The 26,518-nt window shown below is 44.8% G+C and overlaps 1 protein-coding gene across 8 annotated transcripts in view; it reads left to right on the top strand.

The window, feature by feature from the left end:
• CEP290 (centrosomal protein 290) overlaps positions 1-26,518 on the top strand; it is a 121,035-nt gene that overhangs the window by 90,777 nt on the left and 3,740 nt on the right. For 6 of the 8 annotated variants that reach the window (XM_053256351.1, XM_053256352.1, XM_053256357.1 and 3 more), the window contains 9 exons: positions 11,183-11,317; positions 12,302-12,388; positions 13,562-13,750; positions 13,942-14,106; positions 15,211-15,333; positions 15,486-15,658; positions 16,119-16,257; positions 24,483-24,556; positions 24,652-24,755. In XM_053256351.1, the coding sequence (XP_053112326.1) occupies positions 11,183-11,317; positions 12,302-12,388; positions 13,562-13,750; positions 13,942-14,106; positions 15,211-15,333; positions 15,486-15,658; positions 16,119-16,257; positions 24,483-24,556; positions 24,652-24,755 (1,189 nt within the window). The remainder of the gene's footprint in view (positions 1-11,182; positions 11,318-12,301; positions 12,389-13,561; positions 13,751-13,941; positions 14,107-15,210; positions 15,334-15,485; positions 15,659-16,118; positions 16,258-24,482; positions 24,557-24,651; positions 24,756-26,518) is intronic. The other 2 variants (XM_053256355.1, XM_053256354.1) reach the window with 1 other exon arrangement.

The following is a 26,518-nucleotide window of genomic DNA, read 5'->3' as shown; positions in this document are numbered from 1 at the left end:
AGCCGGCAGAATGGGGCCTGCACCCTCAAGTATTTAGGTGGCTGACAGAGCAGCTGGGGTGTCCCCAGATAGACTTGTTTGCATATCCTCAGAATGCCAAGATTCAGAGGTTTTACTCACGTTTCCCGATGTTGGCGGCAGAAGAGACGGATACGCTATCGGTGCCATGGCCTCCGTGTCTGCTGAATGCATTTCCTCCAGTGCCGCTGCTCTCCCGTTGCCTCAGGAAGCTGCGGGGTTTCCGGGCATCCCTGATATTGATTGCGTCTTTTTGGCCCAGAGGGCCTTGGTTTTCCGAGATCGTCGACTTGACCGTAGGTCATCCACTCAGTTTGCCAGACCATCCAGTTCTGCTGTGTCGAGGTCCGATTTACCATCCTTGCATCTAGAAAGTGTTCAGCCAACAAGATTTACCAATCGACTTGGCGTAGTTTTCTGCACTGGACGGCAAAGCTCTCCCTGCAGCTGGACAAGTGCAGGTCGAGGGGATTACTAGGTTTTCTTCAGGATGGCCTTGCGCTTGGTCTGAAACCCAACACGCTTAAACACCAGGCGGCGTGCTTGATCCAGATGTTGTTTCCTCATCAGCGTTTGTTCAGGCGTGGCACCCTCTTCTATGCAAGTTCTTGAGGGGGGCAGCTTTGTTGTCTCCTCTGGTCTGCCATCGTTTCCCGTCATGGGATTTGCATATTGTGTTGTGGGGTCTGCAGTTTCCGCCATTTGAACCACTTTGATCTGTATCATTGCAGATGCTGTCCTGGAAGGTGGCCTTTTTAGTAGCTGTAACATCAGCCAGGAGGGTTTCTGAATCGCAGGCTCTGTCAGTTCAGAGTAATTTGTGTAATTTCTCTAAGGACTCTGTGAGACTTATCCCGGATCCTTCGTTTATCCCTAAGGTAAAGTCTCAGTTTCATCGTGAGGCGGTCATTTAATTACCTTCTTTTTGTCCGGATGCTCGTCACCCTGCAGAGAAGGAGTGCAACCGGACGCAGGCTTTTCGTAAGTCAGATGCTCTTTTTGTGGCCTTTAAGGCTCCAAGATGGGATGCAAGGTCTCTTCAGCCATTATTGCTCGATGGGTTCATTCATGCATTACGATGTTGTATGAAGCCCAGAAACTTTCAGTGCCTGGTCAGATTATGGCGCACTCAACTACATCGGCAGCCACTTCCACTGTGTTATCTTCACCGGTGTCCCATGAAGAGATTTGCAAGGCGGCTACTTGGTCGTCGCCTTTTACATTTTCAAGGCATTACAAGTTGGATGAACATGAAGCTGCCAGAGCAGCATTTGGTCGGAGGGTCCTGCAACAGGTCCTTCCGGGTCAGTAGCTCCAGCTTGGGTATTTCCCTCCCGTGGTTGGTGCTGTGGTATGTCCCAAGCTTGGGTGACCTCCTACACCAGCCGAGAAAGGTACATTGGTACTCACCGTGAAGGTGTCTTCTGGCTGGTGTAGAAGAGGTCACCCAAGGCCCGCCCGGGTTGTGTTAGGCTGGAGCTGATGATCTGGTTGTAGGGGGACAGTTTTTCTGTCTTTCTCTGCATTATTGTTTGTATATTGTTGTATATTCTCTGTTGTGTTCTGTGGTTTTCATTCCGTAGCTTGAGCTGTTTTAAGCACTGAGGAGATCCGCCCACATGCACTGGGTTAAGGATCTTCAAGTATGACTACTTCCTGCCTTTTGGAGCATGTGGGGGGGGATGTAATCCCAAGCTTGGGTGACCTCTTCTACACCAGCCAGAAGACACCTTCACGGTGAGTACCAATGTACCTATCTCTGTATGTAACTTTCAACTTTCAAGCGCTGTGCCAAGTGCCGAGCTAAGTTGCCGTTAACGGACTACCACAATGCATGCTTACTGTGTTTAGAACAGCATAACCTGGCGGCATGTACAATTTGTTGCTCGTTCTCCAAACTAATGATGAAGAACCGAGCACCATGACTTTGAGCAGTGTTGTACGATGAGGCACTTTGACTGACACTGAGGCCGAATTACCCTTCGACATCAGGGTAGATATCGGGTTTGGCATTGTGTTCTACATGCGACTGGTGGATTCTGCAAATATGCAGTCGAAAGCCACCAAGGAGTATGAATTTAAATGGCCAGAAATGGTGTTGAAACCACACACGAAGCATAAAAAACGGAGGCAGTCCTCTGAGGAGAGAGAGAACTCTTCTCTGCCGAAGAAACACTGTAGCAAGTCTAATTCCAAGCATAGCACACCTTCTCCTACTGCTTTGCAGTTGAAGACCTGGCCTTCAATATCTAGTGACTTGCCTTTGCCATCAGAACCAATGTCTGAGTTAGAACGGGTACTCTCAGTACCATCTATGACATCAGATATGGGGTTTTCGGCACTGAAATTGACGCCGAAGACCAAACATGGAAATTTGACCAGTGTGACCGGGGAGGGGAGGGAGAGAAGGGGAGTTATACAACTGTCTCCTGCTCAAACTCTGATGCAATCCCCTTCTGTGGCTATGCCACAGCAGAGATTATGTGGATTTCGGAGAAGAGACTAGGGATCATGACAAAGGAGTCTCCTTGGACCCCAGTACAACTACTACCTTGCTATCAGTGTTAGATTCTTCTAATAGCATGCCATCGGGATCCACATTTCACAGTTTTATGAGTGGAGGTCTTGATGTCGAACAGGATTCTGAGGAGGGTCCCTTCTCAGTACCAAAGACGCATTTGATATCTCCAATACAGATTCCATCTACTACAACGGGGCCATTAAGGTTGATGTCTCTATTAAGGCATACTGAGGATCATGTTGTGTTACTGCGACCTATTTCAATATTCTCAAAACCTATGGCAACAACTACTGCTGCTAGTTAAATGCCACTGTTGTGGTAGTCCCCACTACAATATGTGGCCACACAAGGTTTGGCACCATCAAGCCTATCTGGGACCACACAGAAGAGAGAGATAACTCACGCCTGTGGTTTTAGACACAGCCCTACAGTTTTTTATCCAGCTGATTATGCAGATTGCCGATTGTGGAAGAGCCAACAGGGAATTCAGCAATGTACAGTATAGCATGAAACACAACTACGGGTATGTACTGCATCAGTGCCAGTCTTTGTAACATCAACCGTGCGTACTACTATGTCAATAGCTTGCCTGAGAATGTCTCTTCTTGCACAACCAGTGCAACCTTCTGCCCCTCATCCACAAGAGCCATGTAATCCCATGGAACAGGGAACTCAACAGGGCAGTAGATATGATTGCTCCTAAGCATCCCTTCCGACCTGCTGCAAAAATGGCCCCTTGATATACTGAGGAGCTGCGGGGGCTGAAGCTGTTGGGTAGGCGACTAGAGCTCAAGTGGAGGAGAACTCGGTTCGAATCTGACAGGATTCAGCATGTGATTGAAGGCTTATGCGGTGGCAGTGCACACAGCGAAAAAGAGATTCTGGTCTGCGTGCATTGCGGCTGCAGGTTCGCGCTCAGCGGAGCTATCCCGGGTTGTGAGGAGTTTGGTTTCTGCTCCTTCTACTTCCAGTCAGTCCCCGGAGCTGCTCTGCTGTGATGCCTTTAATGAGTTCTTTGCGAATAAGATCTCCTGTATTTGGGCTGACTTGGACTCCACTATTTCTGCAAGGTCAATGGAGGAGGTGTCCAGCGATCCCTCTTGCAGTATTAGATTGGATCAGTTTCAATCTGTGACTCCTGAGGATGTGGACAAGCTGCTTGGGGCAGTGTGGCCTACCACCTGTTCTCTGGATCCTTGCCCGACTTGGCTGCTTCTATTTAGCAGGGAGATTGTTGGAGGTGGCCTAGTTAATATCATAAATGCATCGCTGAGGGAGGGTAGGGTGCCCCCTGTCTGAAGGAGGCAATGGTTAGAGCACTCTTAAAGAAGCCTTCCCTGGACCCCTTAGCGATGGACAGTTACAGGCCAATCTCCAATCTCCCTTGGTTGGGCAAGGTGATTGAGAGGATGGTGGCCGACCAGCTCCAGGCAGTCTTGGAGGAAACTGATTATCTAGACCCATTTCAAACTGGCTTTAGAGCTGGCTATGGGGTTGAGACAGCCTTGGTTGGCCTGATGTATGACCTTTACTGGGGAATCGACAGAGGGAGTATGACTCTGCTGGTTCTTCTGGATCTTTCAGCAGCGTTCGATACCATTGACCATGGTATCCTTCTGGATCGCCTGGGAGAGTTGGGGATAGGGGGCACTGCCTTGCAGTGGTTCCGTTCCTATCTCTCAGGTAGATTCCAGATGGTGGAGCTTGGTGACAGTTGCTCCTCAAACAGGAGCTGTTATATGGGGTCCCTCAGGGCTCCATTCTGTCACTAGTGCCTTTTAATATCTACATGAAACTGCTGGGTGAGGTCATCAGGAGGTTTGGTGCTGGGTGTTATCAGTATGCTGATGACACCCAAATCTACTTCTCCTTTTCATCTTCAGGAAATGGCACTCATTCTCTAAATGCCTGCCTACGGGCTGTAATGGGCTGGATGAGGGAGAACAAATTGAAGCTGAATCCAAGCAAGACGGAGGTGCTCATTGTGGTGGCTCAGAATCTGAGGGGTGAGTTAGATCTTCCTGTGCTGGATGGGGGTACACTCTCCCAGAAGGAGCAGGTGCGCAGCTTGGGAGTACACAGGGACGCAGGCCTCACCCTGGTATCTCAGGTGGAGGCCATGGCCAGGAGTGCTTTCTATCAGCTTTGGCTGATTCGACAGCTGCACCCATTCCTTGAAGAGGATGACCTCAAAACAGTGGTGCATCAGCTGGTAACCTCCAGGCTTGACTATTGCAATGCGCTCTACGTGGGGCTGCCTTTGTACACAGTCCGGAAACTTCAGTTAGTTCAGAATGCGGCAGCCAGATTGGTCTCTGAGGCAACCCGGATATTATGCCTGTTTGGAAATAGTTACACTGGCTGCCGATATGTTTCTGGGCAAAATACAAAGTGCTGGTTATTACCTTTAAAGCCCTGAATGGCTTGGGTCCGTGATATATTAGAAAGTGCCTTCTTTTACATGATCCCCACCGCACATTAAGGTCATCTGAGGAGGTCCGTCTCCAGTTACCACCGGTTCGTTTAGTGGTGACTCAGTTGCAGGCCTTCTCTGTAGCTGCTCCCGGGCTGTGGAATGCACACCCAGCAGAAATTCACAATCTTAATTCCTTACTAACCTTCAAGAGAGCCCTTAAAACCCATCTGTTTGGCCTGGCCTTTCAGGGTTTTTAATTAGTTTTAATTGTTTTAATGCTAACCTGGTTTTCAGGATTTTAATTGTTCTGATAGTTTAATTGTTTAAGATGTTTTTAATTGGTGTACATATTTATATCTGTTTTAATTGTTATTGGTTTTAATGGTTTCTGTTTTTAATTGTAAACCACCTTGAGCCATTTCGGAAGGGCAGTATAAAAATCGAATAAATAAATAAATAATAAAATAATCCACCAAGAGTACCAAAGGATTCACAAGTGCCTTCTCATCCATTGAAAAGAGTAAAGAAGACATCTTCTGTAGCACTTCCAGTAGATGATGCAGATGGATATACTATGGATTCCACAGAAACAGATTTAGACAGAGGCGATTTTCCTGAAGACCCACCAACAGAAGTGCCTCCAAAGACTTTACTTTCACCTACAGAAGAACTAAAAGACTATCATGCCCAAATAAGAGATTGTTGGAGACTTTTCTTAAAAATCCAGTCTACAATATGATGGCTAAGGCAAGGACTTCTCACCTGGTGGCACTCCCATGTTGCCAGTTATTACCAAAGCAGCCCAGTCCGCATAGGAGGTGTTGCAGATATCTACAACTACATCGGAAAGATTGAAGGATTTCTATAGAATCCAGGAAAAGGATAATACTTACCTGGTACACCATCCAGTACAAACTATAGTAGTGGATTGTGCAACTTTGTCAAAGGGGGATCAGCATCATTCAACTCCGGCTGATAAGGAAGGGAGAAAGATTGATGTATTAGGAAGAAAAATATATTCTACCTCAAGCCTGTCCATTAAGATTGCTAATTAGGCTGCTTGCTATGCTAAATATGGGCATTATTTATGGGACATACTTTTCCAAGATTCCACCTTGATGTCTCTAGAGGATTTTCAAGATAAGTTTGCAGAGACTTATGAGAAAACTACAGCTGTAACTAGGCAGCTGCTCAGCACTTAGCTGAGATGGAATCAAGAACCATGGTGATGGCTGTAACACTACGTCGGCATGTGTGGTTGCGATCCACCAACATACAGCAAGACATGCATGATCAGGTGGAACATTTACCATATGATGGGAAAGGACTTTCCCCATCTCTGCTACTACATTGGCCTTTTATCGGTCATTCAGTTGACAACAGCAGCGTTCTACCTTTAAGCATCAAGAACGTAAGGATTTCAGGAGCCCTTAAAGAAACAAGGGATTTGGACAAAGGAATAAGGCACAGGCTACTAAATCTAACAGGGACCAGAATAAGCAGACTCTTTGATTTACAGAGCCATCCACCACAATTAAAACCCAAAGCAGCAATAACACCACCCAAAGCTCAAAACACCAAGAATCCACCCTTTAGCCATCCAGATAAGGGGTGTAGACAATGTTCTTGCAGGTGACCTCAGTTGTGCCATTGAGAAGTATCAACACTACGAATGGGAATTGAACAGAGCATACCAACAAAGGGTCTTCATTGGTCTTCAATCCAACAATAGACTTGTTTATGACTGCTGCCAACAGAAAGTGTCTGAGATAGCGCTCATGTGCAGGACTCGGCAAGGGTTATTTGGGAGATGCGTTCCAACACATATGGAACAAAGGGCTTCTTTGCCTTTTGCCCCCACAACCATTGATAAACCATGTACTGGCGCAAATGATATGGGACAATATGCCTTACAGGAACACTTAAAGATTGTCAACATATGGCAGTCTGCAAGACTCTGAGTAAAAAACACCCCAACTGCCGATATTAACAGAAGCACAGAGCACATGCCTTGCAGAGTGGGTGTCGCAATGAGCTAGTCAATCTATCCATGAGGTCCCTACACAGGTGCAGAACGCATTCATTATGAATACAACTAATCACTAACACCCCTGCTAACTGGGCAAAGAGGCACCTTTTACCGTGGTGATTCTCTCTACCGTGGTGATTCTCTAAAGCAGGGGGAGAGTAACTGGCCCTATCCACCCCCAGCATAGTACTTCCAGTGACTGTTGCTGGTGTGTGTCTTATGTTTCTTTTTAGAATGTGAGCCCTTTGGGGACAGGGAGCCATCTTATTTGTTATTTCTCTTTGTAAACCGCCCTGAGCCATTTTTGGAAGGGCGGTATAGAAATCGAATTATTATTAATTATTATTATTAACAGATCATCAGTTATAGGTGAGCAACCTGCTTTTTCTGTAATTGGCTGTTTTATCATGATGATATTAATGTTTTTATTTATTGAGATTTTATCTGTTTTATGAATTTTAATTGTGTTATTTTACTTTGTACATTGCCTGGAGATTTCTATATCAGGCAGTTTAGAAATACAATAAATAAATAATGTAGTACAGGCAAACCTCGTTACTTGTGGGGGTTCCGTTCCTCGCCCACTACTGTGAGTAATGTGGCATTATGCCTGTGGGAAAGGGGGGGTTAGGTTCCAGAATGGACCAAAATGGCGAAAATCACACACAAAACCCAGTGAAAAAACATGCAAACAGGTGGAAATAATTGAAACGTTTATTATGCCGTGCTCAGTTGTGCTCAGGAATGCCCCCGCAAACCATGAAAAATAACGGAAAATGTTTGTTTTAAAGTAATGAGCCACAAAATGGCTCCTTCTCACAGAATGGTGGCCAGAAGTGACCTCCAAGGTCACTTCCAAGGCCCTCTAGGAACTATGGATACATGGGTTTTAACCCTTTTGTTTGCACAGACAATGAAAATGGGTGTCAGACACCTGTTATTCACGGTTCCATGAAAAATGAGGTTCTACTTTACTGATCAATAAGGGAATCTTCAGAAACTATATTGCAGAGACTAAAGCAATCCCACATTCAAATAAAGTAGGCTTTCCTATTTCAGGTGTCAACTTAGTACATGTCTTGAGGGTGTGGGGTAGAAGCACACAAACCTCTTGACCTTATCATGCATAGAAGTAGAGAATTAATTAATTATATTATTATTATTATTATTATTAATGTTTATATCCCACTCTTCCTCCAAGGAGCCCAGAGCGGTGTACTACATACTTGAGTTTCTCTTTCACAACAACCCTGTGAAGTAGGTTAGGCTGAGAGAGAAGTGACTGGCCCAGAGTCACCCAGCTAGGTTTTTTTTATGGCTGAATGGGGATTTGAACTTGGGTCTCCCTGGTCCTAGTCCAGCACTCTAACCACTACACCACGCTGGCTCTCTTATGTCTTTATTGACATAAAGCAGGAATAGCACTTGAACTACGTGGTAGCGAAATATAAAATTCAGAAGGCAGGATCCACAATGTTAGTCATGACTACATCTCATTAAAGTTAAGGCTAACATAAGTCCAATTTATATTAACAGGGCGTAGTCATGACTAACTTAGTCTGAATCCTGCCTAGCGTTAGGAGTTCTTAGGAAAACAATGGAAAATAGCAATGATCATAATACCTTTATATAAATCTATTGTGCAGCCACATTTGGGATGATACCTGACATCCAGAATACAGGAAGAGCTGCTACAGTACACTCTTCGGGTGGGGGGTGGGGTGTTCATTGATCTCCCCTTCCCTCTGCCCACTGTGCCCCTGACGAAATGTCTGTGAGGGTCACACAACCCTCAGCAACATATTTTTTCCCCTCACTCTTATAACACTCAGGGTCACACAATGAAACTGGTTGGCACTGCTTTTATGTTCAGAAAAAGAGAAAGGACTTCTTCCCACTATTCATAAATTACAGACAGAATTCACTACAATGAGTTGTGAGTGTCAATAGCATGGGTGACTAAAAAAATGATTAGACAAATACATGATAGGTCTGTAGTGGCTATTAATCGTGATAGCTAAATGGAGCATTCATGTTCAGAGGCAATCTATCACTAGATGCACAGCGGGGAAATGGCTTGACTACCAAGCCAGAGGTTGCTGGTTCAGATCCCCCCTGGTATGTTTCCCAGACTATGGGAAATGCCTATATCGGGCAGTGATATAGGGAGATGCTGAAAGGCGTCATCGCATACTGTGTGGGAGGAAGCAGTGGTAAACCCCTCCTGTATTCTATCAAAGACAACCACAAGGCTCTGTGGTCACCAGGAGTCGACACCGACTCAATGGCACACTTTACCTTTTACCAGATGTAAGCAGCAGACACCAGAGGAGTACTGTTGACACCATTGCCAGAAGCATCTGGCTAGCCAATGCTGAACTAGTTAAACTAAAATGCAGTTAAGTTTAAAGATGGGAAAAATAATTCCCTTGTTAATGATCTGAATATAGTAACTATCATGGGTCAATAAATGTTGGCTCAATTCACCAGCCAGACAAAAATATTTTACTCGTCAGATGGTTCCTCGAGCTATATTAGTACATTTACTCATTAGGCCTTTTTTTTACTCATCAGGCACCATTTTTTACTCATTACTGACTAGTAGACTAATGGATTTCCAGAGCTCTGGTAACTATTTTAGTTTACATACACATAACAGAGTCAGAATGAGCCACGTTTTAGAGACCTGAGACCAGGAGACACTGATGTTGTCCCCAACAAGTGAGAAATAAGGATCATTCTGATTACATCATTTTGTAATCAGGGCTTCAACTATATGCAAACAAAGGACTATTAATGTGTGAATTATTATTTTTTTCCTCTGTTCATTTCTCCTCTCCATTCTACTTTTCTTTTCTGCTCCATTGCTTTTCTTCTGCATCAGAGTCCTCCACATGACACAGCTGCATTGGCTAACAGTACTAACAAATTCATTAAACTCAGGCATTTGAAATATCCACCTAAGAAAACTCTTTCAAGTAAGGTTGAGTTAAAGCATCAAGCTCCTATTTGTCTGGCTAATACAAATGACAATGGGCTTGATGAGAGGGAACACTTTGCTGATGAGTCCCATCAGGCTGCTGAAGGCGTTGCTGTCAGTGTGATTCCAGAAGAGCAGTTTGAAAATGGGGGAAAGCAAGAGGATAGAATGGAAGCAAGTTCGGAAGACAAAAAAGGCAGCGCAGTGAAAACAAAATCCAGTGGAGATAATGCTGGCCAGGAAAATGCTTCTGCTGAAGAGGAGAAAAATGACCAAGAATGTGAAATCACTAAACAAATACAAGAAATGTGCAAGCAGTCTAATGAGGATGAACCAGGAAGCAAACCTGACTCTTGTTGCAACAGAGAAAGCTGCACTCAGCCAGACTCGGAGGAAGCTCCTAATCAGCCCGATGCCTCTGGCACAGACATTGACAAAAAGAATAATGAGGTGGTAGCAGAAGATACATATCTGACCCATGAAACTGAACAAAAGACCGACTCGGCCACAGAGTTTTATGAAGTTCCTCAGGTTTGCTATTACAGCAACTCCACCCCCACCCCCTTTTCCTTTCTGTATTCCTTTGTGCAGCTAATCCCAATTGAGGCATATTGTGTAGTATGGCCAGTAACCTTAGTATTGTTCATGATTCATTCATGGTGTTTCTCATTGCCTGGATTTTCTCTTGCTTGCCTTTTTTTAGTTTAGCTTTTTTTGGTCAATATCCATAGAAGACTGAAAGTCATGTATACCATCATGAGTAGCACATGGGCGTGCACAGATATTTTTCCTTTGTTTACAGTGATTATCAGTGTAAATTGGAATGTTTTTTCTTAGTACACCCATGTATGGTTATTTAAACAGGTGTTCTGATTCAGATCAAATTTCTTTATGTTCCAGTTGAATTCAGTTAGATCATACTGGCAAAAACTGTCAGGTGAATATTGCTCTTTAGGAGATTTATTTTAATTAAAGAAATGTATTTTATTGGGTCTCAACAGTTCATTTATATTTTCACAAAAACCTAAAGAAGTCCAAATGTTTTCTTTTCTCTCTTGGCATCAAAAGTACATGTAATGAGATCTGCTGGTTTAGTCTTAGATTAGAGTGGCATGTATGGGCAAGCTGTTGTTGCATCTAACATTAATATGATTTTCCAGCCGTTTGACATAATTATTGGTTATGCTTTGTTGTTGTTTTCTTTTTTGGCTTCCTAAGACATCTGGATTAGGATCAGATGAGCAGTGTCAAAAAGAACAAGAACTTCAAAAGGAAATCCTAATATTGTCTTCCGAAAATATGGAACTACGGTTCCAGCTAGAGCAGGCCAATAAAGACTTGCCAAGATTAAAGGTATCTTTTTCCAGAGACCTTATCCAAGAGCTCCATGAAAGGCAAATATATGTTTTAGAATCACTTTCATAAAATGTGTATATAATATCCCCTCTAATATATTTATAGATATTTTTATTATGAATGATTCTATTATGTTCTATATGCATTTGTTAACTGGAAACAACAATCCTTATATGTAAGGACTAAATTTCTAAATTCTTGGGTAAAATTGATATTCCTTACTGAAATCCTTTCCCTGCCTTCTTGTGCATACTGATGTGTTCATTCTGGTATTAAACCTTATAGCAATTGGAAATTGCTGGGACACACTTTGTTTCTGAATTAATGAAGGCATACTTCACTCTTAAAACTGAAAATGTTTACTTTCAGTGTGGTGTAAGAATAGGAATTATCTGCTCTCAGATGAGCCCCAACCATCATTCTGCATGAGTCAATGAACTTTGGCATGTCTTCTGACTGGAGGGTGGAAGCCCAGAGCAGTATCATGCAGTGGCACAAGGCTGCTTCCTATGAGAATGAGTACTTCTGCTGGATGTCTGTATCGGGTGTGTTGGAATAAGCCAAGGCTGTACGATTTCTGCCCTCCAGCTGTTTTTGGACTACAACTCCCATCATCCCCAGCCAGTAGTCAGGGATGATGGGGATTATAGCGCAACATTTGCAGGAGGGTCAGAGTTGTGCAGCCCTGGAATAAGCCAATATTCTGAAAGCCAAGACAGGGCAGTTTTACATATACCCACACCCCTCAAGGAGGAGGTATGCCAATGTAGTGATCTGCATGGTGGCAGTATAACCTGTTTGGAATGCAAGCTCCAGACTCTTTGCAGATAGTTAGTGCAACAGCCCTGTGCTAGTCAGGATGTCCGCCTGACTGAGTGGAAACAAGATTGCCATTTATGAAACTTCTGCATTGTGAGCATAAACAGAAGACACTTTTGACCTGGATAAGATGGTTCTTCTCAAATTTTATTTTCTCTTTAGGACCAAGTAGCTGATTTAAAAGAAATGTGTGAGCTGCTCAAGCGAGAGAAAGCAGAAGCTGAGCGGAAGTTAGGCAACGTTCGAGGAGTGAGTATTGTGTTATGGGACTTGTGTTTTGAGAACAAGACTTAATCCATGGAGCTGGAAAAAGATTGGGCATGTAATACAGCTAATCACTATCAAGCAAAAGCATATTCTGCGACTTTTAAAAAATTCATTTTAAAATGGTGAATGTGTTACTAACGGCTTATTTAATTATAATTTCTGAGAACATGGCTGTTGTGTTCTTGTGTTAGTTTTTTAATTATGCAACTCTTTTTAAATGTATTGCTTAAGAACTGTGGGAGGAAAGCTGGTCTTGGTCTTACCCTGGTGGCGCAGTGATAAAACTGCCGCCCTGTAACCAGGTTACAAGTTCGATCCTGACCAGGGGCTAAAGGTTGACTCAGCCTTCCATCCTTCCGAGGTCGGTAAAATGAGTACCCAGAATGTTGGGGGCAATATGCTAAATCATTGTAAACCGCTTAGAGAGCTCCGGCTATAGAGCGGTATATAAATATAAGTGCTATTGCTACTATTGCTATTGCTATTGTAGCAAGTGTGACTTGTCCCCTTTGCTAAGCAGGTCCCACCCTGGTTTGTATTCGAATGGGAGACTACATGTGAGCACTGTAAGATATTGCTCTTAGGGGATGGGGCGGCTCTGAGAAGAGCATCTTTATGCTTTCATGCAGAAGGTTCCAAGTTCTCTCCCTGGCATCTCCAAGATAGGGCTGAAAGAGACCCCTGCCTGTAACCTTGGAGAAACCACTGCCAGTCTGTGTACAATGCGGAGCTAGATGGACCAATGGTCTGACTCGGTAGAAGGCGGGTTTCTATATAACTCTGTAACTAGGAAGATGTAGAGGTTCTCCCTGAGATTTATTAATATTGTAAGATGAAGAATACTAGAAAGTGGGATCATTTTTCTTCTCATATTATATGCTGTCCTAATAATGTTCCCTTTCAAGCATTTAATTTTTGAAATGATCATTTTAAGATAGGTCTTTGCAGAAAAGAACAGTTTTATATAAATATATCTGTATAATGGTTGAGTTTAATTTTAAGTATTCATCCATATTCTAATTGGCTACGGGTAGGTAGTTGAAATTCTTCCCTCCACACTGTGCTTTTTGGCCAGTGCTGTGTTAGTCAAAACCATCAGCTGCCCTGGTGCTTCTCATGTAGTGCCAATGCTTTGTTCGTCTGGATGTCAAGCAGCATGAAGAGCAACAGTGTCCTGCTCCACATAGCCATAAAGCCCACAGGATACTGGGAGTGACTCCTAGCAGAGAAGAACTACAGCAGGCAGCAAAAAAGTGGAAGTGGTCTCAAGTGAAAGAGAGCTGGTTACAGGCAACTGATTGGACTCATGTTCTGCAGAGTCTGGGACAACTCCAAGGGCAACAGGTATTGATCTGAACAAACTCCTCTTGGGAAGTGATAGCAGATGCTGGAGAAGGAACCCTGAAATTAACCCCAACAATGAGAAAAAATTAATCCTATTAGGGTTTCTTTATCTTGTTTTGGGAGAATGGAAGAGTTTCTGTGGCATGCAAATTATGAATATTTCTTTACTTTGTGTTGTTTTTTTTGGATAGTCTGGAAGAAGTGGGAAAACTATTCCAGAACTGGAGAAAACAATTGGTTTGATGAAAAGGGTTGTAGAGAGAGTTCAGAGAGAAAATGAAGAGCTCAAAAAAGCTCCTGGAGTAGTTTCCAGTGAAAGAATTGCCGGTCTTGAACAGGAAAACGAGTACTTAAAGGTAATATATTCTCATTTTAAAATAACTTTGTATCATTTGTTAGTCTGAAAATTAAATTTCCAAAGTAATGAATACTATGTTGCATAACCAGCAATTTCAGTAGCTGACACCCTAACCATGTGCACTGGGGTGCTCTGTGGGTACTTGACAGGGGCATGTGCATAACTCCCCCAGTCCTTCACCACGCGTGCTGTTGCACCTACGGGTAAAACTTCCCAGGTCTTCCTGCACTCTAGAAATGCTCTGGAAGAGAGAAAATATATTGCTGATCATCAGCAACATGTGTCCTCCCTTATAGAACACTTCTGGAGTATGGGAGCTAGGATGTTTCACCCGCAGGCATCTGTGGTGGTGGACTGGGGGAGTTACACACAGACTCCCATCAAGTCCCCACAGAGCCTCCTGAACTCATTTGCTTTGTTAGCATATTAGCCAGTATACTTAAGGAAACGTATTAAGATTGTTTACACAGTCTTGTTCCCTGGGCTGGGGGAGGTGGGGGAAAACAGGATCACACCTACCTTCCCCCAGACAACGTGGCCGTCCTCTTCAGTGGCACCACGCATGCACCCACGCAGCTCATGCGCCCGCTTCTTGGAGCTGTGCAGCCCTCTGGAAGCCGGGGAAATACAGCCTGGCCTCCAGAGATCCCACAATGCACTTTGTGAGGGGCACAGTGCATTGGGGGACTTCCCTGTTGACGGGCACTTTAGGTGCCCAGCTCTGTGGTTGTTTGGGCTGCAGGCCTGGGAACTGAGGTAGGATATGCTCGCGCACTTCTACTTCGGTAAAAGCCAGAGTAAAAAACTTGGGCTGCCTGGCAAATTGGGCCCAATCCCAGCACTGCACACGAGCAACCCTGCCTGGGTAGGGCTGTTCGTGTGCATGCCCTCATTGGCTAGTGTAGAATTTAGTACAAAAAATTATTTCAGTACAAAAACATTTAGAAAAATGAGTATGTACTGCAGAGTGTGCAGTATAGCTTTGTTTAAGCATTGTGAACTTTGCCATCTACTTAAATGGGTCTATACTTCTCAGATTTTATCCATATCAACAAACACAGATAACAAGTATCTTTTTTTTTCTAATTTGTGTAATATTAAGTCTGAAATGGAAAAACTGAAACTTCACCTTGGAGGTGAATTGAGCACACGTTATGAATTGAAGACGAAAGGCACAGAAAAACTTATTGCTGAGAATGAGAGGATACGGAAAGAGCTAAAAAAGGTACATCTATAGACATGTACAGCTAATTTATGAAATATGTTTATTGTAATTTGGTTCTTCCCACAACACAAACATGGTATTTTGGCTTTGACTGTATCTTGCTTTATTTTGGTATAATGTATGTAACTTCTTGTTTTTTTATTGGTCAATAGGAAACCGAGAATGCAGAGAAGCTACGAATTGCAAAGAATAATCTTGAGATAATAAATGAGAAATTGACCATGGAACTGGAGGAGACCATTAAGAAGCTAAGTTTGGCTGAAAGTAGAAACCCACAGCTTGAGGGAGTTGACAGCAAGAACTGGAAATCCATTGTTATAACACGGTAGGAACTGAAGTCCAAAATTTTTTTTTTTCAAAATGATTTTTTTCAAAATTGATGCAATCAGTTATTATTATTATTACATTTATATCCCGCTCTCCTCCAAGGAGCCCAGAGTGGTGTATTACATACTTGAGTTTCTCTTTCACAACAACCCTGTGAAGTAGGTTAGGCTGAGAGAGAAGTGACTGGCCCAGAGTCACCCAGCTAGTTTCATGGCTGAATGGGGATTCAAACTCAAGTCTCCCCAGTCCTAGTCCAGCACTCTAACCACTACACCATGCTGGCTTTCATTTTTTGTGAGAGCCAGATGTTTTGTCACAGTATCTTGTAAGGATTTTCTGTGCTTTATAAAAAGGTGAGTTCTTGTATTCGCTTGGTATAGCAGCTTAAGATGTTTACTTAATGTCTGGAAATACTGAAGGTTGAATGGACTTTATGCTTTCTCTCCCCCCTCGCCCAGGATGTATGAAAATAAGATGAAAGAAATGGAAGCTGAGATTTCCAAAAAGAGCCAAGTCATAAGTGACCTTAAAAAGAAACTGCAGAAAGGCACAGAGAGTGAAGAAAAAAACAAATATATTCAGGACTTAGAACAAGAAGTGAGTAAAACTTAGTTGTGGGTAGAGTTTGCCAACCATCTACAACAGGCCTGCTCAACTTAGGCCCCCCAGCTGTTTTTGGACTACAACTCCCATAAGCCCCAGCCACAGGGGCCAATAGCCAGGGATTATGGGAGTTGTAGGCCAACATCTGCAGGAGGGCCGAAGTTGAGCAGGCATGATCTACAATGTCCAGTTATATGGACATATTTTTCTTTCACCGCACTGTAATACGCACTGCCCACTTTACTGAGTGGTGAGAAGTTTGAGGCAGTGCTACCCAGACTTGGTTTCTTCCAGAGGAGAGATCATTGGACGCTTATTGTATTTTTGTGATGCTTGGTTTATTTACAAATGCACAAGTTGAGCATTAGGTGGACAGCAGTGCACCACTACAAGCAACAACAGATTTAACCAGATTCCCAGAGACAGACAATCTTGTAACCTAAGGTGTCTTTTCATCAGCTTCAGTTCTGTGTCCCTCGGCTTTCCCATTCACCCCATCTTATTCAAACTGCTTGTCTTGTTCTTCCTTGCACTCTTTCACTTCAGCTCCTCTTATCAGGTGAGCACTTCTCTCGACATTCGGAATAATCTTTACAGAACCATCTACCATTATCTCACATTAAACAACGAACTAGGCTTATTTCTCAGCCACTAAGGAATATTACCATTCCTCTATCAGGTCTCAGGCACATTGACCAGTTACCACCTTGGGGCAAAACCATAGTGAAAGGCCTCTTGCAATATCAAACTCTTAAGTTCATAATAATAGTATGCTTTCCCCCCCTCTCTTTGCAGAGGACAATATTTATATTTGACCTTGGTCAGGTCAGTCTTTTGAAGAACTTCCCATCCTTCCAGAGTTGACTTGTTTTTTAGACAATAAATAAAAACCAGGCTTTTTAAAGTAGAACTCCTCATAGCTCTTGTCTTCAGCAGACTCCTCCCCCTTTTCTTTAAACGAAACTCTTTAGTTTTATCTTTTCCTAGTAAGCAGCTGTGGTCAGGGACACACACACAGAATGGGGAAGAAGTTGAGGAAGAAGCCTTGAAGGCTTCTCTGTCTTTCCCTCGAGTCAAGAGCGACTAGCTAAAATACTTTGCGGTTTCCTCCTTGGTTCACCTTTCCTCTCCTCTATCCCATTTCTCAAAAGGGCTGGAAAGTGGCAGCTGTTGCCTCACAGGCAAGCTTAGGATTGTTTTATTTACAACGCCCTCCTACTGGAAATTTAAGAAATAAAATGCAGATTTGGAAGTGATCCGTTATCATTAGAAATGGTTTACTGTGCCTGCCCTGCGCAGGGACCTCGCGGATAGATTAACTAGCTCCTCACTGGTGCCCCTCCCTGCCATGCACCTGCCACGTGCCTTGCTTTTCTTGGCAGCCGGGCACCATTTTGTCTGTTTCTTTTCAACCACTGATGCGTTCAGTCCTCTGGTTCATTGCTCCTCAGTTTAGAAAAGAAATTGTTACTTCGGACTGATTTTCTAGTAAAACTTGGACTGTGACCTCGACTCTTCTTCAGCTTTTCCCTTGGACTTCGTTCTCAGATACTTGAACTTCCAGACTTTGACTTCGGACTGTGAGTTAACCATTCTTTGGACTTTGATTCGGACTTGACAAATACTTTCCGCGGTTTTGCCATCGGACATAACGATGGCTGAGAGGAAGAAAACTATGTTTAAGCGTTGCTCTCCGTGTCGAGCTAAGTTCCCCTCAACTGATGAACATGAACTGTGTTTACTTTGTTTGAGTGAGCAACATGTCTCAGCTTCTTGGTGGATTTGCAGGTCCTTCTCGAAGCAAACACTGAAGAATCACTCTTTATGAGTACCCAGAATGTTGGGGGCAATATGCTAATCATTGTAAACCGCTTAGAGAGCTCTGGCTATAGAGCGGTATATAAATGTAAGTGCTATTGCTATTGCTATTGCTTTATGCCTCAGAGCCACTGTCTATGGAGATGTGCTACGTACGCCGAGGCCAGAATCGTTATCAATCTCTGTGTAGACGTCGACAGGCCCTTTTTCAATGTCTGCCTCGGGTCTGGCTGCGCAGAGTCTAAAACCCTGTGGGATAATCTCGAGGAGATTGTCTTCAAGAAGCCCAAGTCTTTGGACCATGGGCACAAGAAGTATAAACAACATCATGTGGCCTCTGATAGTGACTCACTGCCTCAAAAAAAACAAGTCAAAGTCAACTCGTTTGAGGGCAAGGGCCCCCTTGCCATCGAGAGTCCAATATCGACCGTTGCTAGGGTTGTGCACGGACTTGTCCGGAGGCCATTCTAAAGGCCTCCGGACCGGTCCGTACACAGGGCCAGTTCGGCACCGGGGGGTAGACCTTTAAGGGCGGAGGAGGGTGTACTTATCCTGCCTGCCACTTCCCCCCGTCAGCAAGCCTGTTTTTTAAAGCATTTGGGGTGGCAGGGTATCTCCCTGCCGCCCCTTCCCCCATTCCTTGGCAAAAAGCTTCATAAAGCCTGACTGTACATGCGCACGTCACATCTGTGCATGTCATGTCTGTGACACGACGTGCAGATGTGATGCACGTGCATGCGCAGTCAGACTTTATGAAGCCTTTTGCCAAGGAACGGGAAAGGGGCAGCAGGGAGATACCCTGTCACCCCAAATGCTTTAAAAAACAGGCATGCTGGCGGGGGGAAGTGGCAGGCAGGATAAGTACATTCTCCTCCACCCTTAAAGAGCCACCTTACCCAGTTCCGGACCCCAGAGGTGAAGTTCCGTGCACACCTCTACCCGCTGCTGCCATCATCGAGTCTGTCGAAGCCGATGCCTACTGATGTAGGGCTGGTCTTCTCGTGCCCTTTTCGGTGCCGTCATGTTCGGTGCTTCTGATACTTCTGTTGATCTCGACCACCATCTCAATGTTGATGTTGACACTGGTGTTCCCAGTTCCGAGTCCTGCAGTTTTCCCTTCGACTTCCTCAATATTGATAGTCGATGCCTACACGGGTGTCCCGCACCGTATTTATCCGTCATCACTGATGGCTACCATAGTTCCTCAGCAGCATAAACTGCTGTCTCTTTCACTTGGGAGGACATCTTTAAAGTTGCCTCTAATGCTTTTCAATACCGCTGATGACACCTTGTTGGATGATGGTACTGCTAAGTCCCTGCTACAAGCACCCCGTTGGGTTCTGTGTTCCAGGGATTCCTCACCCCAGGTTTGGATACCGAGCTCGATGGCAAGGACAATGTGCCTCCGAGGACGCCTTCGGTGTCTCCAGTTAGAATTGGAGCCAAGTCTTCTACCTATACAGTGGCAACAACTGTACCAACAACTGCTCTGCTCTTGAAACCACCACCCTCCTTTGTGCCACCTTTTTTGGTGCCGCTGAGGGATCCTGTTCATGCCTGTGAGTTCAAACACACTATTTCTCCATCCGCACAGTTGGATTGGGCAGAGTTCCAATTGTGGAAAACTCAGTGTATGCTGCAGGGCCTTGCAGTTGCTGCAGTTGTCCATGTTGCTGCAGTTGCCCATGTTGCCTCATCAACTGCCACAGCAGGTGCCAACTGCCCAGCCGTTGGCCCCACTGCCGCCTAGACCGTCTGCTGCACCTGTACTCCTTACTCAGTGTGCTCAGACGATGGTGGCTCCTCTTACAGCCCCTGCATTGCTATTGGAGCCACCTCTCCAGCCACTGGTCACCCCTGTAGCGCCGAGTCCGGACCCGCCCACAAATCCTCCCCCCCAAAAAACTTCGCTTGCGCCAGTGGAGCCTTTGGAATCTTCGGAAGAAGACTTATATGATTCTTCAGAATCTTCTGACATGGAAACAGACTGTGACGGTGATATACCCAGACATCCTTCCGATCCACCTTCAGATGTGCCTCCATGGCCTTCCACATCTCCCAACGAGGAGTTGAAATCATACACCAAAATGATTCAACAAATGGTGGACGTGCTTGAACTTGAGATAAAATGGTCTGCTTCTGATCTTCAAGACCCTGTTTATAAGATTGCTGGCAACCGTTCAGTCCATGCAGCTGGTTACGTTGCCCATGTTGCCTGCCATCACCAAGGCAGCCAAGACTTCGTGGGACGTCTTACAAATGGCTCCTACATTGAAACGTTTAGAGACACTCTACTATGTACAGGAAGATGAAAACCTCTACTTGCTTAAGCATCCCATCCCAAACTCCCCAGTAATTGACTGTGCTTCTTCAAAATCTAGCCATCGCCATGTTACCCCCTCTGACAAAGAGGATAGGAAGCTTGATGTGTTTGGGCGGCGTATTTATTCAACTGTGAATTCCTCCATTCACATAGCAAAGTATGCAGCCTGCATGGCCTGCTCCAGTTATGTGCTTTGGAACACGTTTAGAATCGAACTAACCACCTCTACTCCAGAAGAGCTGACTAAGAAGTTTGATAACATGCTTATGAAATGCGGAGATCTAACCCACCAGCAGTTAAACACATTTAAGCACTTGGCCGAAATCGAATTGAGAACCATGACCACCGCGGTTTCTCTTCGGCGCCATGCTTGGTCCACTGCTCTTAACCAAGATATGAAGGACCAGATTGAACATCTCCCGTTCAACGGGAAAGGCCTATTCAGCGAGTCTACCAATTCATCTATGGAGCCTCTTTAAAAATCCAAATTTACAGCCAAAAGCTTCTCGTTTGCAACTACTTCGTCTCAAGTTTCATCCCGCTACAGATCTTACAACCATCAACGTGCAGGATTCAGATATCAAGACCGGAAGGACTATCGGAAACCATTCAAGCCCTGTCATTAAAAGGGGTATGGTCAGCGCAATAAAACTCAGAGCTCCTGTACCAACAAAGACAAATCCGGCCAACACCTTAAACACCACTCCACTGGCCGCTTGTGGCATTCCTTCAATTCCACCTCATTTGCCACTCAACATCCATAGCCTGGCCAGTCATGCCTTGGCATGGCACCAGATAACATCAGACCAGTGGGTCTTATGAGTTATCAACTCTGGCTACGCGATCGAGTTCATAACTTTACCAAGTTTTGAAGGTGTCAAATCCACCACTCCAACGCTGGCTCTCTGGCAAGAGGTACATGCTGTCTTGGAGAAAGGTGCCGTAATCCCGGTGCAATGAACAGATCATCTACAGGGGTTTTATTCTCATTATTTCCTCGTTCCCATGAAGGTTGGGGGAATCAGAGCCATTATGGATCTCCACAACCTGAACCAGTATGTGGATACGTGAAAATTCTGTATGACAACGTTGCAGGGAATTCTCCTGCTCCTGGCCAAGGAGAAGTGGCTTGCCACATTAGATCTCAAGGACGCGTATTTTCATATTGTGATTCAGGACAATCATTGCAAAACCCTGAGGTTTGCTATCAGAGATTCCAATATAGGGTGCTGCCCTTCGGGTTATCCACAGTACCGAGTCTTCACAAAATGTATGTCCGTGATCGTTGCTCATTTAAGGACAAACGGAATCATAATCTTCCCATATTTAGAGGATTGGCTGTTAATACACAGTGACAAATCCACATTGGAGTCTCACATCCACATTACGCTCCATCTCTTTCCAGTCTTGGGGATCCAAGTCAACTTGGCCAAGTCCAAACTTCACTCAGTTCAAACTATAGATTTCATAGGTGCCCTGTTGGACACACAGGCGAAGCGGGCGTATCTGCCTTTGAATAGGTACCAACAGATTTGCACGCTCATCACCCAGTTCTAACACAATTCTCACCAACGTGCCATGTCCAGAGGTTGCTGGGCCTCATGGTCTCATGCAGGTCCACAGTCCTCTATACTTGTTTGCGGATGCAGCCTCTTCAGCTATGGTACCTTCAAGCCTTCCAGCCAAACGTCAGTGGCCAGATAATTCTCCTGTACATTTCTCCATGGGTATTGAAATCCCTGACATGGTTGACAAGAAGGGAGAACCTTCTCGATGGGGTTCCCTTTGTCACTCTGGCTCCGTTACTCTGTGTCACTACCAAGGCGTCCCTCGTGGGTTGGGGAGCCTACTGTGGCGATCACTGCGTCCAATGCCAGTGGACAGTGCACCATCATTGCATGCACATCAGCTTTTTGGAATTGATGGCTGCTTACTTGGCTCTCAAGTCTTTTGCCCCCTTTGCTTCACAGCTCCATTGTGCAGTTGCTGATGGACAATTCTATGGCGATCGCCTGTGTGAATCGTTGGGGGCATAGTGTTGCACTCCTTCTGTGCCTTGAGTTCCTAGCTATGGACTTGGTGCATATCCAAGAACATCTTTGTGACAGCTCTGCACATGAAAGGGCTACATAAAGTTCTAGCCAACTATCTCAACAGGACCTTCGATGGCCAGCACCATCACGAGTGGGGATTGAAGCAATCTTGCCTGGCCCATCGAGTGCGGCAGTGGGGCCTCCCTCATGTTGACCTCTTTACCTCGGCAGCAAAAACAACCCCCCCCCCAAAAAAAATCTGCAGTACTGTTCCAGAGCGAGTGCTGGACCTGGCTCCCTGGGGGATGCTTTTCAGCACCACTGAGGGAACCTGCTTTATTTACCTGTTTTCCCCGCAACCCTTACTCAACAGGGTGATCGGCAAGCTGATACGCAACAATGCCCGTGTGATCCTAATAGCCCAGTGGTGGCCATGCTAAAATTGGTTTGCATCTCTACTCAGACTGACAGATGGCAACTTGCATCACTTTCCTCTAGAACCAGACTTGCTGTCAAGAGACAAGGGAAAAATCTTGCACCTGTCTCTGCGGACCTTGCGACTCATGGCCTGGAAGGTCGGTTACTGCAGAATATCCTTCTCAGCTCTGAGACCTTCCACCTGAAAGAGTTATGCGAGGAAGTGGAAGCGCATTACTATCTATGCGAAGGACCATGGCTTTTGCCCATTGAAAACTTCTCCTACCCAGATCCTCCTCTATCTCACCAGCCTGAAGGACGCTGGCTTAGCTAAGGTGTTCCTCCGGATACACCTTGCCACTATTTCCTCTAAGCATGCGGACTGGCAAGGCCTTTTGGTGTTCTTGCACCCCCTGTACAAGAAGCTTCTGAGGGGTGTGAATAATCCCTACCCCCTGGTTCGTGCTCCTACAGAACAATGGAATCTTTCACTGGTTCTGGCCTCGCTGATGGAAGCTGCCTTTGAGCCTCTTCATGAAGCCAGTCTCAGTTACCTGATGCTTAAAACTGCCTTCCTCATCATGACCACCAGTCACATGAGCGAATTGACTGCTTTGCACGCAGACATGCCCTACATGCAGTTTTATCCAAACAGAGTTGTGATGCGTACTGACCTGGCTTTCCTGCCTAAAGTCATTACAGACTTCCACTTAAATCAGAACATTGTTCTCCTTTCCTTCTTCCAAAATCCTGAGTCTCAATTGGACAAGGCATTACACTCCCTCAATGTGTGAAGATGTCTACTCTACTGCCTAAAACATACAGCGACTGTTTGGTGGTCAAAGATACTGTTCATCTTGTTTAAAGGCAAGAATAAAGGCCTTTCCGTCTCCAGGCAGCGGCTTTCCCACTGGTTGATGGAACTTATTTTTCTAACATAGAAGATACAGAATCAGCAGCCTTCTCTGATCATCAGAGCCCACTCTATGAGAGCATATGCTGCTTCCGCTGCACATTTATCTGGCCTCCGCTTTAAAGGCATCTGTTCTGCGGTCACCTGGTCGTTGCACCTACCTTTCATCAAGCATTATGCTGTGGACGTTTAGCTGCTGAAGCCAATTTTGGGAGAGAAGTTCTCAAACAGGTTCTCCAATAGTGGGTGAAAAAGCTGCACCCTCCACTGAGGGGAAAAGCTAGCTAGTCACCCATTTCTCATGATGACAATGGATCTCTTCCAGATAGACAGGTTGCTTACCTGTAACTTATGATCTGGAGGTGATCTGTTGTCAGTCATAAGACCCACCCATACCTCCCCGCTGCAGCTTTTTCAACTCAAGACTGACTTACCTGCTTGCCCAGTGAATCCACGCTATGGGCCTACGTGATCATTAGATGGGTCTCCAAGAAACTGAGACAAAATGGCGCCCAGCTGTCAAGAAAAGCAAGGTGCGTGGCATGTGCACGGGAGGGAGGGGCACCAGTGAGGAGCTAGTTAATCCATCCATGAGGTCCCTGTGCAGGCACAGTAACCCATTTCTCATGACTGACAACGGATCACCTCCAGATCATAAGTTACAGGTAAGCAACCTGTCTTTTTCTTTTTCTCCCTTTTTGTTTTCCATGTAAAGATTGAGCTTCTAAAGCACTTTCCAGAAGGTGCCAAAACAGAACAAGGACTTGTTCAAGAGTTTCAACGTCTCAGGTAAGGCACAGAAAACACAAGCTTGTTTCCACTGCAGAGCTGATCTGGAAAAATATCAAATGCCTAGAATTTTGTGCCCTATTTTGTCACTGTAGATCAACCAATGATCGTTTGGAAAAGGAAAAAGAAAAACTAGCTCACCAGCTGGAGATTTACCAAAATCAAACTGAAGCGAGAAGAGGAGATGGCTTTGGAACTGGTAATATTTTCAGTACTTAGTTACATTGTGGGACTGATCAAACCATGCAAAATTCTGTTTCAGATGTAGGCATGTGAAGAAGAAAAAGCAAAATACAATAGGTTGGATTAAGTTTCTATTACAGAGGTATGGGAATTATAGCAGTTTTAAAATTTTTGAACTAGGTGCTTTGTAGAGTTTGCAGTTTTCTTGTGTTTTGCTCCCCAAAAACACCGTTTAAATTTCTCCTCTTGGCAGTTTCTATTATGTCAAAAACTTAGGGATATTGCAGGGTTGTGCTTTTAGCTAGTTTAGTGAAAATCCATTAAGTATTCCTAAAGTTACAAAATCTCAAAGTTCTCATTTCAAATCACTTGTTTAACTGAGAGCAATGTTTGCAATTTGTATCTGTTGGCAGATTGAAGCTGCCTGGTGGAACAAAAATGGTTGCAAGATTGGCTGTGTGCATGTTTCTGATGTGCATATTTGCGCTGCAGCATATGTATATGTGAGCATATACCAATGATTGTATGACAATGCATAATAGATACAATAGATTGTATCTACTATGCATTTTTACACATAATACATGCTGTGGTATGCATTTGTGTGACATGTGTTTGTGTGACATGCATCTGACATGCTGCAGCACATCTTTGCATGGGATGTGTTGTAGTGTTTGTGGTTGCTGCTGCATGCTGTGGCATATGTTTGTATGTGACATATTGTGCCATGTGTTTTTCTGCTGTAGTGTAATTGCATGCCGCAGCATTCTGACTTGCTGTGACATTTGTGCTAGGGGTGTGCAATTCGGATTTTCGGTGTTTCAATTTGGATCCGAATCAAAACACCCCCAATTCGTTTTTGGGTCCAAATCTGACCCATCCAAATCAACCCAGATTCGATTCAGATCCGAATTGATTCAGATCAAGAAAATGGGTCCCAGGGCCAAAAGAGTGGGGTGGGGTGATAGTGCCTAATGGGTGGAGGCTACCACCCAAATTGCAGAGGGATTGGGCAAAGGGCTGATTGTTGATGAATTGGTGAAGTTTACGCGTCTAAGGTTTTTCCTCATAAGGTATAATGGAGGTTTCAGCAGCCCCATAACTGCTCTTGGGGGCTGCTGGGGTGGCCCAGAGCGAGTGGTGGTTTAGTGCACATAGGGTGCCAACCACCCCCATGGGTTTCTAACCCATGGGGTAGGTGCAGGGTTCTGTTGTTTCTGAGGCGTTGTGATGTAGATTCTTTGGTAGCAAATGAGAGTGGATTCATCGTTTGTATTGAGAATCCCATTTGCTACCAAAGAATCTACATCAGAACGCCTCAGAAACAGAAACCTGTAGTCCATGGGTTAGAAACCCATGGGGGTGGTTGGCACCCTATGTGCACTAAACCACCACTCGTTCTGGGCCACCCCAGCACCCCCCAAGTGCAGTTATGGGGCTGCTGAAGCCTCCATTATACCTTATGAGGAAAAACCTTCGACGCATAAACTTCAACAAATCACTGAAAATCGGCCCTAAATTTCGCACATCCCTCGATTTTGTGCAGCATTTCGCACTACCTCTTCCTGACCATGTTTGCATTACTGTGTGAATTTGCATGTGGCACACGGGCATGCATTTTGTGTATTTGATGTGGTATGCACATTTGATGTCCTGATGTTTGCATATAGCCTGCTATGTGCCATGCCATCCTGTGGGGTTTGTGTGTATTACCCTTGGCTCACATTTGCATGTGATGTGCTTTTTTATGCTTTGTGCATGTGACATGTTTGTTTTTTT

Source organism: Hemicordylus capensis, chromosome 5, assembly GCF_027244095.1.
Source record: "Hemicordylus capensis ecotype Gifberg chromosome 5, rHemCap1.1.pri, whole genome shotgun sequence".
Lineage (NCBI taxonomy): Eukaryota > Metazoa > Chordata > Lepidosauria > Squamata > Cordylidae > Hemicordylus > Hemicordylus capensis.
The sequence above is the reverse complement of the archived record's forward strand: the minus strand, read 5'-3'. Positions and strand labels throughout refer to the sequence as shown.